Raw genomic sequence first — 20427 nt, forward strand, 5'->3', positions numbered from 1 at the left:
GACGTCTGGGAAGACCCTCACCAATAAATTCTGGAGGAGAGGAAACCCGAGACACTACACGTGTAGTGTCTCCCACCCGCCCTCTTCCTCTAACCTAATAATAAAACCCATTGGTCTGAGGTAAGTACCATATTTTATTATATTATTATTATTTTTTATAAAAAATTTAATTTAGTTGTTAGCCAGATCTTGGTAGAAAGTTAGAGGAATGGCAGGGAAGGGAGTGCAATGTTCCTCCTGCAGGATGTTTGAGGTGAGGGATGCAGTTAGTGTCCCTGCTGATTTTACCTGCAGGAAGTGCTGCCATCTCCAGCTCCTCCAAGACCGAGTTAGGGAACTGGAGCTGGAGTTGGAAGAACTTCGGATCATTCGGGAGGCAGAAGGGGTCATAGATAGCAGCTTCAGGGAATTAGTTACACCAAAGATTGGAGATAGGTGGGTAACTAAGAGGGACTGGGAAAAAGCAGTCAGTGCAGGGATCCCCTGCGGTCGTTCCCCTGAGAAACAAGTATACCGCTTTGGATACTTGTGGGGGGGACGACTTACCAGGGGTAAGCCATGGGGTACGGGCCTCTGGCACGGAGTCTGTCCCTGTTGCTCAGAAGGGAAGGGGGGCGAGGAGCAGAGCATTAGTAATTGGGGACTCTATAGTCAGGGGCACAGATAGGAGATTTTGTGGGAGCGTGAGAGACTCACGTTTGGTATGTTGCCTCCCAGGTGCAAGGGTACGTGATGTCTCGGATCGTGTTTTCCGGGTCCTTAGGGGGGAGGGGGAGCAGCCCCAAGTCGTGGTCCACATTGGCACTAACGACACAGGTAGGAAAGGGGACAAGGATGTCAGGCAGGCTTTCAGGGAGCTAGGACGGAAGCTCAGAACTAGAACAAACAGAGTTGTTATCTCTGGGTTGTTGCCCGTGCCACGTGATAGTGAGATGAGGAATAGGGAGAGAGAGCATTTAAACATGTGGCTACAGGGATGGTGCAGGCGGGAGGGATTCAGATTTCTGGATAACTGGGGCTCTTTCTGGGGAAGGTGGGACCTCTACAGACAGGATGGTCTACATCTGAACCTGAGGGGCACAAATATCCTGGGGGGGAGATTTGTTAGTGCTCTTTGGGGGGGTTTAAACTAATGCAGCAGGGGCATGGGAACCTGGATTGTAGTTTTAGGGTAAGGGAGAATGAGAGTATAGAGGTCAGGAGCACAGATTTGACGTCGCAGGAGGGGGCCAGTGTTCAGGTAGGTGGTTTGAAGTGTGTCTACTTCAATGCCAGGAGTATACGAAACAAGGTAGGGGAACTGGCAGCATGGGTTGGTACCTGGGACTTCGATGTTGTGGCCATTTCGGCGACATGGATAGAGCAGGGACAGGAATGGATGTTGCAGGTTCCGGGGTTTAGGTGTTTTAGTAAGCTCAGAGAAGGAGGCAAAAGAGGGGGAGGTGTGGCGCTGCTAGTCAAGAGCAGTATTACGGTGGCGGAGAGGATGCTAGATGGGGACTCTTCTTCCGAGGTAGTATGGGCTGAAGTTAGAAACAGGAAAGGAGAGGTCACCCTGTTGGGAGTTTTTTTATAGGCCTCCTAATAGTTCTAGGGATGTAGAGGAAAGGATGGCGAAGATGATTCTGGATAAGAGCGAAAGTAACAGGGTAGTTATTATGGGAGACTTTAACTTTCCAAATATTGACTGGAAAAGATATAGTTTGAGTACAATAGATGGGTCGCTTTTTGTACAGTGTGTGCAGGAGGGTTTCCTGAAACAATATGTTGACAGGCCAACAAGAGGCGAGGCCACGTTGGATTTGGTTTTGGGTAATGAACCAGGCCAGGTGTTGGATTTGGAGGTAGGAGAGCACTTTGGGGACAGTGACCACAATTCGGTGACGTTTACGTTAATGATGGAAAGGGATAAGTATACACCGCAGGGCAAGAGTTATAGCTGGGGGAAGGGCAATTATGATGCCATTAGACGTGACTTGGGGGGGGATAAGGTGGAGAAGTAGGCTGCAAGTGTTGGGCACACTGGATAAGTGGGGCTTGTTCAAGGATCAGCTACTGCGTGTTCTTGATAAGTATGTACCGGTCAGGCAGGGAGGAAGGCGTCGAGCGAGGGAACCGTGGTTTACCAAGGAAGTGGAATCTCTTGTTAAGAGGAAGAAGGAGGCCTATGTGAAGATGAGGTGTGAAGTTTCAGTTGGGGCGATGGATAGTTACAAGGTAGAGAGGAAGGATCTAAAGAGAGAGATAAGACGAGCAAGGAGGGGACATGAGAAGTATTTGGCAGGAAGGATCAAGGAAAACCCAAAAGCTTTCTATAGGTATGTCAGGAATAAGCGAATGACTAGGGAAAGAGTAGGACCAGTCAAGGACAGGGATGGGAAATTGTGTGTGGAGTCTGAAGAGATAGGCGAGATACTAAATGAATATTTTTCGTCAGTATTCACTCAGGAAAAAGATAATGTTGTGGAGGAGAATGTTGACCCCCAGGCTAATAGAATAGATGGCATTGAGGTACGTAGGGAAGAGGTGTTGGCAATTCTGGACAGGCTGAAAATAGATAAGTCCCCGGGACCTGATGGGATTTATCCTAGGATTCTCTGGGAGGCCAGGGAAGAGATTGCTGGATCTTTGGCTTTGATTTTTATGTCATCATTGGCTACAGGAATAGTGCCAGAGGACTGGAGGACAGCAAATGTGGTCCCTTTGTTCAAAAAGGGGAGCAGAGACAACCCCGGCAACTATAGACCGGTGAGCCTCACGTCTGTAGTGGGTAAAGTCTTGGAGGGGATTATAAGAGACAAGATTTATAATCATCTAGATAGGAATAATATGATCAGGGATAGTCAGCATGGCTTTGTGAAGGGTAGGTCATGCCTCACAAACCTTATTGAGTTCTTTGAGAAGGTGACTGAACAGGTAGATGAGGGTAGAGCAGTTGATGTGGTGTATATGGATTTCAGCAAAGCGTTTGATAAGGTTCCCCACGGTAGGCTATTGCAGAAAATACGGAGGCTGGGGATTGAGGGTGATTTAGAGATGTGGATCAGAAATTGGCTAGCTGAAAGAAGACAGAGGGTGGTGGTTGATGGGAAATGTTCAGAATGGAGTACAGTCACAAGTGGAGTACCACAAGGATCTGTTCTGGGGCCGTTGCTGTTTGTCATTTTTATCAATGACCTAGAGGAAGGCGCAGAAGGGTGGGTGAGTAAATTTGCAGACGATACTAAAGTCGGTGGTGTTGTCGATAGTGTGGAAGGATGTAGCAGGTTACAGAGGGATATAGATAAGCTGCAGAGCTGGGCTGAGAGGTGGCAAATGGAGTTTAATGTAGAGAAGTGTGAGGTGATTCACTTTGGAAGGAATAACAGGAATGCGGAATATTTGGCTAATGGTAAAGTTCTTGAAAGTGTGGATGAGCAGAGGGATCTAGGTGTCCATGTACATAGATCCCTGAAAGTTGCCACCCAGGTTGATAGGGTTGTGAAGAAGGCCTATGGAGTGTTGGCCTTTATTGGTAGAGGGATTGAGTTCCGGAGTCGTGAGGTCATGTTGCAGCTGTACAGAACTCTGGTACGGCCGCATTTGGAGTATTGCGTACAGTTATGGTCACCGCATTATAGGAAGGACGTGGAGGCTTTGGAGCGGGTGCAGAGGAGATTTACCAGGATGTTGCCTGGTATGGAGGGAAAATCTTATGAGGAAAGGCTGATGGACTTGAGGTTGTTTTCGTTGGAGAGAAGAAGGTTAAGAGGAGACTTAATAGAGGCATACAAAATGATCAGGGGGTTGGATAGGGTGGACAGTGAGAGCCTTCTCCCGCGGATGGAAATGGCTGGCACGAGGGGACATAACTTTAAACTGAGGGGTAATAGATATAGGACAGAGGTCAGAGGTAGGTTCTTTATGCAAAGAGTGGTGAGGCCGTGGAATGCCCTACCTGCTACAGTAGTGAACTCGCTAACATTGAGGGCATTTAAAAGTTTATTGGATAAACATATGGATGATAATGGCATAGTGTAGGTTAGATGGCTTTTGTTTCGGTGCAACATTGTGGGCCGAAGGGCCTGTACTGCGCTGTATTGTTCTATGTTCTATGACTCCACGGGGAGAGAAGTGAAGACATTTCCATGGAGGCACCTTTATCAAAACATCCATTGCACAAGTGAAAGAAATGTATTGAGACAATGGGACATATGGAAAGAAAGAAAAGCCATGAATAGCAGCAACCAGCCAGCAGCCAGTGGTCACTTATATGCGACAGTGAAAGATACAGCTCTACTTCTACAGCTATGTTAATGGGAGTCAGGGGGCACGATTCAACCAATTGGGAACAAAGCCACATAGTGAGCGCGTTTAGCTGTATGTTTCCCAGCACTTGCAGTGCGAAGAAACACATGGCTATACAGCGTGACTCGCATTGGATAAGGGACCTCAGCAAGGAACGCGGACCTAGGCCGCACATAACCCCGTTTTGTACACTGGGAAGCCCTGCTCATCGCAACTTGCCAGTGTAGTGAGAGATCGGGACACCATTTCTCCGAGACCCCCGAAGCGACCCCCGACCAGTGCTGAACGGCGCTCACCTGAGGTCTCCGAGGCAATAGGAATGAATCCCATAGCCTCAGGTACCTTAGAAATCTGCACATTAGAGTGAGAGTAGCTGACTCACTCTAATATGCAAATTTTCAAGTGGTCCCACTCCCAATCGGCAGGATTTATATCACAACCTCTCGCGAGATCGCCTTGGATCTCGCAAAGTGTTGCGAGCCGGGTAGATCCTGGGAGCGGGGTCTCCCAACTTTTATTGGTCACACTGTGCTGCGGCGGGCTGCTTTCCGGGTAAAGTGTGGCTGTTGGATCGCGCCCAGAGTCTTCACAGGTTATTGTGCAGTGTGATAATGGAATATAATCCATCACAACTTGTGATCTGGAATGTCCTGCCTGAAAGGGTGGTGGAAACAGATTCAATAGTAACTTGTTGAAGGGAATTGGATAAAGAAGGGGAGACAATTACTGGGCAGTGGGGAAAGAACAGGGTGAATGGGTTATATTGGATAGCTCTTTCAATGAGTCAGTACAAACATGATAGACCAAATGGCCTCCTTCTCTGCTGTAAGATTCTGGCATGCAGTGATTCTGGCATGCAGTGTACTGAAAAGTGTATACTGAATGCTGTTAATTTTAAATCACAGAGTTCAGCTGTTCAGATTAGCAATGGGGTTTTTCCCAGTCAGGCCTGCAAACAACAGATTCTGAAGCAGTTCATGTGCAAATAACAATAATAATAATCTTTATTAGTGTCACAAGTAGGCTTACATTAACACTGCAATGAAGTTACTGTGAAAAGCTCCTAGTTGCTACATTCCGGCTCCTGTTCGGATACACAGAGGGAGAAATCAGAATGTCCAATTTACTTAACAGCACGTCTTTCGGGACTTGTGGGAGGAAACCAGAGCACCAGGAGGAAACCCCAGCTAAATCTGGACAATATCCAGACTTAGACTGACAAGTGGAAAGTAGCATTCTTGCCACACAAGTGCCATGCATTGACCATCTCCACAAGAGAGGATCTAACCACCGCCCCATGACATTCAATGGCACTGACTTCACTGAAACCCTATTATCAACATCCGGGGGCTACCATTGACCAGAAGTTGAACTGGACTAGCCACATAAATACTGTAGTTGCAAGAGCAAGTCAGGGGCTGGGAGCACTGGCGAGTAACTCATCTTCTGACTCTCCAAAGCCTTTCCACCATCTACAAGGCACAAGTCAGGAGTGTAATGGAATACTCTCCACTTGACTGAATGAGTGCAGTTCCAACAACACTCAAGAAGCTCAACACCACCCAGGACAAAGTAACCCACTTGATTGGCACCCATCCACAAACATTCACTCTCTCCACTACCTTTGCACACTTGCAGCAGTGTGTGCTATCTACAAGATGCACTGCAGTAACTCACCAAGACTCCTTAGACAACATCTTCCAAACTCACAAACTCTACCATCTAGAAGGGCAAGGACGGCAGACACATGGGGAAGTGTCTACCACCTGGAAGTTCCCCCCCCAAGTCACCCACCACCCTGACTTGGAAATATATCACCGTTCCTTCATGGTCGCTGGGTCAAAATCTGGGAACTCCCTCCCTAACAGCATTGTGGGTGTACCTACACCACAGGGACTGCAGCGGTGCAAGTAGGTAGCTCACCACCACTTTCTCAAGGTCAATTAGAGATGGGCAATGAGTGCTGACCGAGCCAGTGACGCCCACATGAATAAATGAAAATAACAGGGCTCTATTCTGATGACATAAATGCAATATACTATTATTGAAACAACACAGGACAAATATGTGCAGGAGCTGTGTGTGATTAGGCTACATAGTGGTGATAAATGTATTAGAAAAGATATTCTTGATCATAGGATCAATGAGAAAGAAGGAAGCCATTTGGCTCTTCATGCATGTGCTAGCTGTTTGATAGATATCCAATAAATCCCACATCACTGCGCTTTCCCTTTAGCCCTATCATGTCTTTTGCCTTCAAGTATTTATCTGTGTCCTCTGCATACCAACCCTCTGTTACTGGAATCAGTTTCTCTTTACTCTCTATCAAAACCACAAATGATCATGAATACCTCTGCTGAATTGCCTCCTAATCTTGGGTTGCTCTGAAGAGAACAACATCAGCTTCTTCAGTCTCTCCAGATAATTGAAGTCCCTCTCCAGTGGTAGCAGTCTGGTAAATCTCTTCCAGACTCTCCCTAAGCTCTTGGTTTCCTTCCTTAAGTGTGGTAACATCCTTTCTAAAGTATGGTGTTCAGAACTGAACACAATATGAACACAACTGAACACAGGGGCTGGTTTAGCACAGGGCTAAATCGCTGGCTTTGAAAGCAGACCAAGGCAGGCCAGAGCACGGTTCAATTCCTGTACCAGCCTCCCTGAACAGGTACCGGAATGTGGCGACTAGGGGCTTTTCACAGTAACTTCATTTGAAGCCTACTTGTGACAATAAGTGATTTGCATCTTTTCATTTTTCATATTCCAGATGAGGCTGAATCAATATTTTATAATGTTTTAACATCCTGTTCTTGCTTGCCACTCTATCTCTCTATTAATAAAGTCAAGGATTGAGTATGTTTTTTTTGAAACAGCCTTTCCACCTATCCTGCCACCTGTATTCCTCCATTCTCTTGAAAACTGTAACATTGTGTTCATATTGCCTCTCCTCTGATCTTGATTCTAGGCCTGCTTTTTCTGGATAGTACTGGGAAAGCTGCTTACAGGTGAAGAGTGTGGTGATGTGCATCAATGTAAATACATGTAGGCTAGCTAGACACTAGAGGGAGCACCAGAGACATCACACACACACACACTCAACCAATAGATCAGTTAGATAGGACACGATCAATGGACATTCACGATACACACAGAGGTGACACGACCCACAGGAGGGCATTACACCAACCCATATATAAAGGACACCACACACATGATCTGCCTCTTTCCAGTGGAGACAGTCAGTGAGTAGAGACACAGGGTTGATTCAATATTACACCCACCACGTGGATTGCAGCAACTGGTTAGTCAGTCTGGGTAGCTATAGTAGGATTAGCAGTAGTGTCGAACCCGAGTAATAGAAGTGTAAATAGTTTAATAAACGTGTTGAAGTTATCTCCACGTCTGAACCTTCCTTTGTCAAGTGCACCACAAGGAAGCCGCTTATGTTACACCTAGAACATAACAAATCATGGTACCAGCAGTGAACTATTTCAATCCATATAGCCATACCCCAGCGTACAGTGACAACCAGCAATGATACCCAGGCAAGATGTTCGAGATCCGGGTTCCGCAGCAGCTCCAGTGCCACGGCGATCTCCGCGAAAACTGGCGGGCATTCCGGCAAATGTTTGAAATCTTCCTGGTAGCAGCCGACCTACAAGACGTGGCCGATGCTGAAAAGACAGAGCTTCTCCTCACCATCGCCGGTGCCAGAGCAGAAGAAATCTTTTAAAAATTCAAGTTCTCCAAAGGGCAAAACAGGAGCGACTTCCAGGCAGTCCTGGACAAATTCGGCAAATACTGTGAGGAAAACACACTCCAACCAGCAAGAAAAGGTAAGGGAAGCACCAGTACTCACCACGAGGCCGAAATCCCGGACCAGGGAACAATTTTGATCGGCGGCCATCTTTCTAAAGGGACTGCACTTGCGCAGTTGCGCGAGAAGCGCGCAGAACGGGAAGGTTTGTTTGCGCATGCGCGAGACGCCGCGCATGCGCAATCCGAAAACGGCCCCGGTACCGGAACAGCGATTTGCGCATGCGCACACGCTTCCTACGTATGATGTCACATGCGTCATGACGTCAGAGGCCCCGGACCACGCCCAATTAAAGGGGAAACGTCCCAAAACAAAGAAAAATTTTTTAAAAGCCATAAAACAACCTTCCTTCACCTGGAATGACAGCACAATGCCTCAAATTGAACCAGGAAATGAAATTAACCTCCGAAGAACCCTGCAACAAGCAGTTACCTACGCCCAAACCGATGATTCTGACCTGGAATACTTTGAAACCGACCGTTACATTTTCTCTGGACACGAGCCCAATGCCAGCTCCGACACAAAATGCGATGATGTGGTCTTGGAAGACAATGACTCAGACGAACCTTTCACCTTGGGAGGCTACCCCAGTACCAAATCCGATCCGCAACTTGACGTGTTGCACATTGACGACCCCGACGACGAGTTCTTCGGATTTGAGGATCTTCAGCCCAGCAGATATGACATCCCGACTCGTGAGTGCAGGATGATGCTGCGGCCTGAAACCAAGAGACAGAGAGCGGTACAAGCCCACAGAGAGTGAGTGGCCTGCTGCCACACAGAGAGTGGCCTGCTGCCACACAGAGCGTGGTCCACGCACCGATCAGGGTCCCCGACCCTACGAAAGAAGACATGCAAGACTCCACACCGCAGTCCTTGCATAAACAAGAAGTGACTCCAGTGTCACAAGCCTCCACAGCGAGCTCGTGGACAGCCTCCACGATAGAAGCAATGCAAGACTCCGATGCGCAGTCCTTGCAGGAACAAGACCATGAGGGTCTAGCAACCTCCTCTGACCAACTAGCGGCAGACGATGCAAGTCTGCCATGCTCAAGTAAACAGCAAGAAGACTATGACAGTCTACCACGCTCCAGTGCACAGCAGGATGACCATGACGGTCTATCATGCTACAGTGAAGAACAAAGCGACGATGACAGTCCAAGCCCAAATGAAGGACAAAGCAAGACAATGACAGTCCACCCTTATTGGTTGCACCACCAGATGAAGACTCTGACAATTTACCTAACCCAAGTGAACAACAAGCAGTTACTGAGGCTCTACCCACGGTATGTGAGACGGGTGACGACAGCATCCCACTTCCCATGCAAGATGTGCAAAGTGACAGACCTCAGCTAGTGTGTACAGAGGCACTCGACGATCACTGTGAGACTACTGGTGACTCCAGTGACACCACAATACTTCCACCCTCATTCGCTCGAACCTCTCCACAAGTCAATGCATTCCTGCATGTTCCGACTCCAGACATGCAGCTTCAAGAAATCTCAGCTGACTCCAGTGAACCTGCATAGAATCCGGATGGGGAGAATCTACAAACCAACACTGACTCAGTTAAAACAGACCAGACTCCAGATGGGGAGCAACCAAACGCCGACTCTGTTTCATGTAAGCTGGACTTTACTCCAGACAGGGAGTGCCGCAACCTCAGTGATGGCACGCTCAGGGTGACAGCAGATGCCACAACGACAAGAGATGGATCACTTAACAATTACACTGGGTCAGTAATAACAAGCAGCGGCTACAGTCCAAGAGGAATACACCAATATTCACCAAAGCTCTGTCCACACATTTTTTCCACACCAGCAGTGCAGCCAATGACAGATCATGCTGGACAAACCCAGTATTCAGGGATGCAGCAGCCAGCAGTCTATGCAGCATATTCTCAAACAGGCCAGCACTACGGATTGCCCACTAATGGAATCAAGACCGAAGGAGGACTACCGCAAGCGCAATCTGCACGACAGACTGGATGCCTTAGTTACAGCCCAGGATTTGCTGCACCCCAGCCTGGCCAGACGGCATATTCCTATCAGGTGCAAGATTCCAGTTTCACACCATCACCAAGTATTTATGCGAGCAGCAATTCTGTTTCCAATTCGACAAGCTTCAACGGTTCTCAGCAGGATCACCCTTCCAGCACAGCATGTGGCCAGAACCAATATGTACAGTCTTATCCCACTTCAACATATGGCACATCCATGACCTCGAATGATACTGTTGATGGTACCTCTTCAACGTCAACACCTTATCAGCTACAAGATACCATCCGACAGCACCATCACAAACATCGAAAAAGAAAGGGACTCCAAATCAGACAGCGAAGTGATTTGACCACTTCTTGGTTCCTGTGGCACAGGGACGTTGATGGTGTTCATAACCAAGAGGGATATTGGACCATGATGGTTGATGGCTTTTGGACTCACACGAATGATTTGGACTTATTGTTTAATCACTGTTCCCATGACTTGTATATACCTTAATCTATCTACCTGTTTTTTGTTCAATTTTCTTAAAGTGTACAGAAAATATGTAAGATATAAAAAAGGGGGGGATGTGGTGATGTGCATCAATGTAAATACATGTAGGCTAGCTAGACACTAGAGGGAGCACCAGAGACATCACAGACACACTCAACCAATAGATCAGTTAGATATGACACGACCAATGGACATTCACGATACACACAGAAGTGACACGACCACAGGAGGGCATTACACCAACCCATATATAAAGGACACCACACACATGATCTGCCTCTTTCCAGTGGAGACAGTCAGTGAGTAGAGACACAGGGTTGATTCAATATTACACCCCCCACGTGGATTGCAGCAACTGGTTTGTCAGTCTGGGTAGCTATAGTAGGATTAGCAGTAGTATCGAACCCGAGTAATAGAAGTGTAAATAGTTTAATAAACGTGTTGAAGTTATCTCCACGTCTGAACATTCCTTTGTCAGGTGCACGACAAGGAATCCGCTTATGCTACACCTAGAGCATAACAAATCAAAGAGGTGACTAATTTTCAAAGGAGGAGACTACATACATGGCTGCAAGTTCCATGTCCATTAGAAATGTCTGTTTAGTTACCTGTTTTCTTTGTGATGGAAGCACTTTCAGCTGTGTCACATGAATCATCGTGTGCACGAACTGTGATGGTGTAGGTTTCTCCACAGTCCAGCTCAGTGATATCACACAATGTTTCATTAGCGCTGCATTGTTGCATATTGCTCCCTTCCGCTGTCGCAATGTATGATATTGCACCTTGACTTAACTCCCATGAGACGGACATATATCCAGCATCACAGTTCATGAGAGCATCCACATTCTGTGGGACACATGGTACTGCAAAAAGAAAATCCATCAACATTCCCTCATGGAAAAATACTGAGCTGCATAACTGTCTATAAGATAGAAAAATGACTATTGTCCAACTATTGTGTATAGATTTTAGAATTCCTCATTCTAAATTCTTGTCTAGAATTACCTGTTTTCACTGTAACAGCAGAGCTCTGTGAGCTGTTACACTGCATGCGGATTGACTGCACAGTTATATAGTAGCTCAGTCCACAATACACATCTGAGATCACACATTCTGTGTCTGTTGCATTGCATGAGGCCCAATGACCACTGCTTCCTTGGGCTGTTACAAGGTAGGACTCTGTACCGTTACTGGGATCCCAAAACACTGACACATTGTTACTTTCACAGTCGATGTGAGCGACCACATTCTGTGGGATACAAGGCACTGTAGGAGGAGAAAATACATAATAGAATTCATAAACCAAAGTAGATTTAAATCTATATATTATGTCTAAATACTCATGGGTCAAACAGTAATGCATTAGAATGAGCTGTGCAACACAGTCAAACTTTGATTGGTATCTGCTAGGAACTTCTAAATAGTTATGTTTGTAACTAAGATTAATTATTAGCAGTATACAAAATGTGAAGTGGTGTTAATTATTGTACAGTTTAATCACATTAAACCAATTCTGAATTCTCCTGACTCCTAGGGACTTCATATAAAGGGAACCAAAGGTTTTACCTGTTTGAATTTCAAAAGCTGGACTTGGTAAACTGGTACAACTCTCATCCAGTGCTAATATAGTTATATTGTACATCTGACCGCATGGGAGGTCCACGATCTCACAGTTTTCTTCTGTTGCATTGCATGAATACCTGTCTCCTTCCATTCCTTCTGCTATTGCGATGTAGTTCACTGCACCGTCCCTCAGCTCCCACAATACTGACACCGTGTGTGTTGCACACTCCAAATAAGCACTTACAATCTGGGGGCTGCAAGGGGCTGAAGATACCAGAGAAACAAGATGGATAAAGGCACAGTCAGTTTTTAAAATCCAAAACTGGCATTTAAATGTGTAAAATAAAGTCGACCTAGAATTATTTCTGTTACCCATGGAAATGAACCATACATAGGAATTTGAAATATCACAAATTAAAGATCTTGGGGTTGATTTTAATTTGCCGAAATGGCTTCAAATTGGGGTCAGTGGATATTCAGTTCAATCTCACTTTCACAGAGACCTATCACTTGTAAAATGTAGAGCCTGCCTGTTTCAGATGGTCGCCCTTTCTTAATCTGTAATCTCATGGCCCGGCATGTCCCCCACTCTACCATTACCACCAAGTCAGGGGATCAATCCTGCTTCAAAGAGGAGTGCAGGAGGGCACATCAGGAGCAATATCAGGGATATCTAAAAATGAGGTGTCAACCTGTTGAAGCTACAACACAGGATTACTTGCATGCCAAAGAGCATAAGCAGCAAGTAATAGACAGAGCTAAGCGATCCCACAACCAATGGATCAGATCTAAGCTCTGCAGTCCTGCCAGATCCAGCCGTGAGTGATGGTGGACAATTAACTCACTGGAGGAGGAGGTTCCACAAATATCTCCACCCTCAATGTTGGAGGAGCCCAGCACATCTGTGAAAAAGATAAGGCTGAAGCATTCGCAACAATCTTCCAATCGGATGATCCATCTCGGCCTCCTCTGGAGATCCCCACTATCACAGACGTCAGTCTTCAGGCAATGCGAGTCACACCACGTGATATCACTGGATACTCCAACGGTTGTGGACCCTGACAATATTCTGGCAATAGTTTTGGAGACCTGTGCTCCAGAACTTGCTGTGCCCCAAGCTAAGCTGCTCCAGTACAGCTACAACACTGGCATCTACCCGGCAATGTGGAAAATTGCCCAGGTATCTCCTGTACACAAATAACAGGAGAAATCCAATCCGGCCAATTACTGCCCTGTCAGTCTACTCTCCATCATCAGCAAAGTGATGGAAGGAGTCATCAGCAGCGATATCAAGTGGCACTTACTCAGCAATAACCTGCCAGGGTCACTCAGTGCCTGACTTCATTACAACCTTTGGTCAAACATGGACAAAAGAGCTGAACTTCAGAGTTGAGGTGATAGTGACTGCCCTTGACATCAAGGCAGCATTTAACCGAGAGTGACATCAAAGAGCCTTAGCAAAACTGATGTCAATGAGAATCAGGAGGGAAGCTCTCCGCTGGTTGGAGTCATAGCTGGCACGAAGGAAGGTGGTTATGGTGGTCGGAGGTCAATCATCTCAGCTGCAGGACATCACTTCAGGAGTACCTCAGGGTCGTGTCCTAGGCCCAAACATCTTCAGCTGCTTCATCAATGACCTCCCTTCCATCATAAGGTCAGAAGTGGGGATGTTTACAAATGACTGCACAATGTTCAGCACAATTTTCAACTCCTCAGATAATGAAGCAGTCCGTGTCCAAATGCAGCAAGACCTGGACAATATCCAAGTTTGTGCTGACAAATGGCAAGTAACATTTGCGCCACACAAGTGCCAGTCAATAACCATCTCCAACACAAGAGAATCGAACCATCACCCCTTGACATTCAATGGCATTACTATTGATGAATCCCCCACTATAAACATCCTGGGGGTTACCAGTGACCAGAAACTGAACTTGACTAGCCATATGTGCCTACCAGAGCAGGTCAAAGGCTAGGGACCCTACAGCGAGTAACCTACCTCCTGACCCCCCCAAAGACTGTCCACAAGGCACAAGTGAGGAGTGTAATGGAATTTCTATTTGCCTGGATGAGTGCAGCTCCAACAACACTCAAAAAGACCGACACCATCCAGGACAAAGCAGCCAGCTTGATTGGCACCCCTTCCACAAACATTCAATTCCTCCACCACTGATGAACAGTGGCAGTTGGGTGTACCATCGACAAGATGCACTGCAGGAACTCACCAAGGTTCCTTAGGCAGCACCTTCCAAACCTACGACCACTACCACTGAGAAGGACAAGACCAGCAGATACCTGGGAACCCCACCACCTGGAGATTTTCTTCCAAGTCACTCACCATTCTGACATGGAAATATATTGTCATTCCTTCACTGTCGCTGGGTCAAAATAGTGGAATTCCCTCCCTAACAGCACCTGGTGTGTTTCTACACCGCAGGGACTGCAGTGGTTCAAGTAAGGCAGCTCACCACCACCTTCTGAAGGGCAATTAGGGATGGGCAAAAAAAGCTGGCCTAACCAGAAAAGCCCACATCTTATAAATGAATAATATTTAAAGATTATCAAATGTGCATACCAAAATCCAGCTATTTGTACATGCATTTTGTAATGCTAAATATTAGTGGAATTCACCCCCAAAATTTCTGTGGTTTCCGATGGGAAACGAGGTACGAGTCCCGCTGGGTAGTTGGGCATGATTCAGATCGCACTCCACCCACTTTTGTATGGGGGTGAGTTTTGCACCAGCACTGAGAAGGGAGTGGGGTGGGGTGGGGGACCTAAGCAGACCAGCAAACTCGGCTCAGCTTCACAGAGACACTGTCCTGCCATGTCCCAGACCACTCGGGGGCTCCAATGGCCTCTGAGCCCCCGGGCATGGTCATGATGACTAGTCTCCGGTGGTGGAGACCAGTAGTGAGTCCCGCCAGCCTCAGTTGTGCCGGCAGAGGTAGGAGAGTAACGGGAGCAGGGAGAATCCAGTTTTAAACCGACAAAGCATATTAAATGCTTTTTCAAATATGCATAATCTAGTTCACGCCCAGAGAGGGCATGAACCAGATTATGTCAGCTGCAACAGGCCAGGATCATCTATTTGGTGCCTGGCACGACCCCGTTTAGGGGCTCTCCCACTATTCTCCCGGTATAGCGGGATGTGCACCAGGGGCAACCCATGCGGAGAATCGCCCCTCATTTGTTCTTTTATGATCTGTGCAGCTTGTCAAGTTGAAATAGTTATTTGCTATGCTGGTAAATAAAACATGCTGCAAGTTTACTTAATTTTGGTCCACATAGTCCAGTATTTGTTAGTCAAATAGGGAGTTACCTGTTTGGACTTTGTGGTAGTCACCACTAGCAGTATTATATGTATTACGGTAAGACACGTATAATAGAGGTACATGGGTAAATCCCTGCCTGCTGAAACCGCCCAATAGGCGGCGTATAAATGTGTGTGCTCCCCGATGCTGCAGCCATTCTGGTAGCAGCTACAGGAGGCACAACATCTTTGCTCAATAAAGCCTCGATTATTCCACTACTCATTGTGATAGTGCATCAATTTATTGAGCAAAGATTTTTAAAACGATGGATCTTCGCATCAAGTCTGATCGCCTGCAGCTGAGCCCTCAAGCAGCCAACTTTTGACCACTGGCTAGCCTGCTTCGAAAGCTACCTCCGAACATCCGCTGAGGAACCCTCGGATGCACAGAATCTCCAAGTCCTTTATTCACGGGGAGCCCTGACATTTTTCCTCTCATCCAGGATGCGCCCACTTACTCCGAAGCGATGGAGCTCCTGAAGGGACATTACGTTTGGCCAGTCAACCAACTATATGCCAGGCACGTCCTGTCCACGAGACAGCAACTCCACGGTGAGTCTCTGGGTGATTTATGGCATGCCCTGCACATCCTGGGGAGGAACTGTGATTGCCAGGCAGTTTCGGCAGTCCAGCACACACAACTTTTAAACCGAGACACCTTCGTTACAGGCATGAGGTCTGCGTACATCCGCTAGCGCCTACTGGAAGGGGGTACGCTTGATTTTGTGGGAACTAGCCTCCCGTAACATCCAGTCGTATGCCCCCGACCGCGCGGCACCCTCATGGGCATCGTTGGCCCCACCAGCTGCCGACTCCAGCTCGCCGCCAGTCTGCGCCGCGCGGCAGCCAGCCAACCCTGGGGGGCCCAAGTTCTATTTTTGCGGGCAGAACAAACACTCCCGGCAGCGCTGCCCGGCACGGAGCGCGACCTGCAACGGATGTGAAAAGAAGGGACACTTTGTTTCTTGTTTGCCAGGCTCGGTCGGCCGCCGCTGTTTCCAGGCCTGGCGTTCCTGCACCCCTCCACGTGCGGTCTGTGGGCGCCACCATCTTCTTCTCCGCAGGCCACGTACGGCCCGTGGGTGCCGCCATTTTTGATGCCACCCGCCATGTGGGCGCTGCCATCTTCGGCGCCATTTTGGACGGCGCCTCAGGACCCCTGCTCGTCTGGCTGTTCATCGCCTGCCGCTACCTCCACCACCGCTGACCAGCCCAGGACCTCCCAGCATCGGCTGCAGCTTGCCTCGATCACCTTGGATCAGTCCCAGCCCCGCAACCTCGCGACCGCAACAACGACGGTGAAAATCGATGGGCACGAGACGACCTGTCTTTTTGACTCTGGGAGCATAGAGAGCTTCATCCACCCCACGACGGTAAGGTGCTGCCCCCTCGCGGTACACCCAGTCACCCAGAAAATCTCCCTGGCCTCCGGATCCCATTCCGTGGAAATCCGGGGGTACTGCATCGTGACCCTCACCGTCCAAGGCGTAGAGTTTAGCAACTTCTGGCTCTTCGTCCTCCCCCACCTCAGCGCTGCCCTGTTGCTCTGCCTGGATTATCAATGCCACCTCCAAAGCTTAACCTTAAAATTCGGTGGACCCTGCCCCCCCCTCACTGTATGCGGCCTCATGACCCTTAAGGTCGATCCACCTTCCCTGTTTGCAAACCTCACCCCGGATTGCAAACCCGTCACCACCAGGAGCAGACGGTACAGTGCCCAGGACAGGACCTTCATCAGGTCGGAGGTCCAACGGCTTCTGCGGGAAGGGGTCATTGAGGCCAGTAACAGCCCCTGGAGAGCTCAAGTGGTAGTAATAAAGACTGGGGAGAAGCACAGGATGGTCATTGACTACAGTCAGACCATCAATCGGTACACGAAGCTCGACGCGTACCCCCTCCCACGCATATCTGACATGGTCAATCAGATTGCACAGTATCGGGTCTTTTCCACAGTGGACCTGAAGTCTGCCTACCACTAGCTCCCCATCCGCCCAGAGGACCGCTTATACACTGCGTTCGAAGCAGGTGGCCGCCTCTATCACTTCCTTAGGGTTCCCTTCGGCGTCACTAATGGGGTCTTGGTCTTCCAACGTGAGATGGACCGAATGGTTGGCCGGTACAGACTGCGGACCTCCTTCCCGTACCTAGATAACGTCACCATCTGCGGCCACGATCAGCAGGACCACGACGCTAACCTCCAAAAATTCCTCCAGACCACCAAACTCCTTAACCTCACATACAATAAGGAGAAATGCGTGTTCAGCACCAACCGCTTAGCCATCCTTGGCTATGTCATGGAAAATGGAGTTCTAGGGACCGACCCCGGCCGCATGCGCCCCCTCATGGAAGTCCCCCTCCCCCACTTCCCCAAGGCCCTGAAACGATGCCTGGGGTTTTTCTCCTTCTATGCCCAGTGGGTCCCTAATTATGCGGACAAGGCCCGCCCGCTCATTCAGTCCACAGTTTTTCCCCTGACAGCTAAGGCCTGCCAGGCCTTCAACCGCATCAAGGCAGACATCGCCAAGGCCACAATGCACGCGGTCGACGAGTCCCTCCCCTTTCAGGTCGAGAGCGATGCATCGGACGTCGCTCTGGCTGCCACCCTCAACCAGACGGGCAGGCCCGTGGCCTTATTTTCCCGCATCCTCCATGCCTCCGAAATTCGGCACTCCTCTGTCGAAAAGGAGGCCCAAGCCATTGTGGAAGCTGTACGACACTGGAGGCATTACCTGGCCGGCAGGAGATTCACTCTCCTCACTGACCAACGGTCGGTTGCCTTCATGTTCAATAACACACAGCGGGGCAAGATCAAAAACGAGAAGATCTTGAGGTGGAGGATCGAGCTCTCCACCTATAATTACGAGATTTTGTATCGCCCAGGGAAGCTCAACGAGCCCCCTGACGCCCTATCCTGCGGTACATGTGCCAGCGCACAAGTGGACTGACTCCGGGCTCTCCACTATGACCTCTGCCACTGGGGGTCACCCGGTTCTTCCATTTCATCAAGGCCAGCAACCTGCCCTACTCCATTGAGGTGGTCTGGACTGTCACCAGAGACTGCCAAGTCTGCGCGGAGTGCAACCCGCACTTCTACCGGCCAGACCGAACGCACCTGGTGAAGGCCTCCCGCCCTTTTGAGCACCTCAGCATGGTCTTCAAAGGGCCCCTCCCCTCCACCGACCGCAACACGTACTTTCTGAACATGGTTGATGAGTACTCCCGGTTCCCTTTCGCCATCCCATGCCCCGATATGCCTTCTGCCACGGTCATTAAAGCCCTCCACAGCATCTTCACACTGTTCGGTTTCCCCACCTACGTCCACAGCGATCGGGGATCCTCTTTTGTGAGTAATGAGCTGCGTCAGTTCCTGCTCAGCAAGGGCATCGCCTCGAGCAGGATGACCAGCTACAACTCCCGGGGAAACGGGCAGGTGGAGAGGGAGAATGGGACGGTATGGACGGCCGTCCTGCTGGCCCTGCGGTCTAAAAAATCTCCCGGTCTCCCGCTGGCAGGAGGTCCTCCCCGACGCGCTCCACTCCATCCGATCGCTCCTCTGCACCGCAACTAACGAGACCCCTCATGAACGTCTCTTAGCCTTCCCCAGGAAGTCCACCTCCTGGGTCTCGCTCCCAACATGGCCGACAGTTCCTGGACCCGTCCTCCTTCGCAAGCATGTGCGGACCCATAAGTCAGACCCTTTGGTTGCAAGGGTCCACCTCCTACACGCGAACCCGCAGTACGCCTACGTGGCACACTCCGACGGGCGCCAGGACACAGTCTCCCTCCGGAACCTGGCACCCGCTGGATCCCCACCCATGGCCCCCGACCTGACACCGCCCCCCCCCCCCGGTTGCCTCATTCACCCCTGCGCCACTCCCCCTCCCCCCAGCGAACCTCACCGCAGCCCCCACCCCAGGAAGATCCGTCCTCCCATTGGTTCCACTCAGGGGTGACGAAGACGAGGATAACACGCTCCCGGAGTCACAGGTGACCAAGTCGGCACCCACATCACCACCAATATTGAGGCGATCGCAGAGGAGGGTCAAGGCGTCAAGGCACCCGACAGAGTGAACTTGTAAATCTTTCTATCTTTACCTTAAAAACATTCAACGAGGTAGCGTCAGCTGCTTCACTGGACAGGGAATTCCATAAATTCAAGTAAATAGGATCAAAGTCCCATAGCGAGTGCGTTTAGCAACACGTTTCCCGGCGCTCGCTTTGCAGAGAAATACATGGCTTTACAATGGCACTCGCATTAAATAAGGGGCTTCAGTGGGGAATGCACAGCCAAGGCCGCACATAGCCTCTGTTTCTACACCGAGGAGCTCCATTCGCCGGGACTCCTCAGTGTAGCAAGAGATCGAGATGCCATCTTTTTAATAACAATAATCTTTATTAGTGTCACAAGGAGGCTTATATTAACACTGCAATGAAGTTACTGTGAAAAGCCCCTAGTGGCCACATTCCGGCACCTGTTCGGGTACACAGAGGGGGAATTCAGAATGACCAATTCACCACATAAGCACGTCTTTCGGGACTTGTGGGAGGAAACCGGAGCACCCGGAGGAAACCCACACAGACACAGGGAGAACGTGCAGACTCTATAGAGACAGTGACTGAAGCCAGGAATCGAACCTGGGTCCCTGGCGCTGTGAAGCAACACTGCTAACCACTGTGTATCACTGCATCCTGATCTCCGAAGCCTCCAAGACAATCCCCTACCCCCCCAAGCACTATGTGAGGCCCCCTCCCACACCCATGCAGGACACCCCAGCCCGATCGCACCCGTGCAAAAAATGCCAGCTTGGTAGTGCCACCTTGACACCTTCACAGTGCCAGGCTGGAAGTGCCAGGTGCCCAGGTGGCATCAGTAGTGCCAGGGTACCACCCTGCCCAAAGGGCATGCACCTGGGAGCCTCTGATCCCCTGGAAGCCCCTGATCCCCTGGAAGCCCC

General features: G+C 49.2%; 1 protein-coding gene across 1 annotated transcript in view; it reads right to left on the reverse strand.

Annotated features, from left to right (window-relative positions):
- Nucleotides 1-20427, reverse strand: part of LOC140426523 (uncharacterized) — a 210174-nt gene that overhangs the window by 181670 nt on the left and 8077 nt on the right. The window contains exons 3-5 of the mRNA XM_072511403.1: nt 12163-12423; nt 11602-11862; nt 11205-11459 (exon numbers count right to left, since the gene is read on the reverse strand). Of these exons, the coding sequence (XP_072367504.1) occupies nt 11205-11459; nt 11602-11862; nt 12163-12423 (777 nt within the window). The remainder of the gene's footprint in view (nt 1-11204; nt 11460-11601; nt 11863-12162; nt 12424-20427) is intronic.

The sequence above is a fragment of the Scyliorhinus torazame genome, chromosome 7 (genome assembly GCF_047496885.1).
Source record: "Scyliorhinus torazame isolate Kashiwa2021f chromosome 7, sScyTor2.1, whole genome shotgun sequence".
Taxonomy (NCBI): domain Eukaryota; kingdom Metazoa; phylum Chordata; class Chondrichthyes; order Carcharhiniformes; family Scyliorhinidae; genus Scyliorhinus; species Scyliorhinus torazame.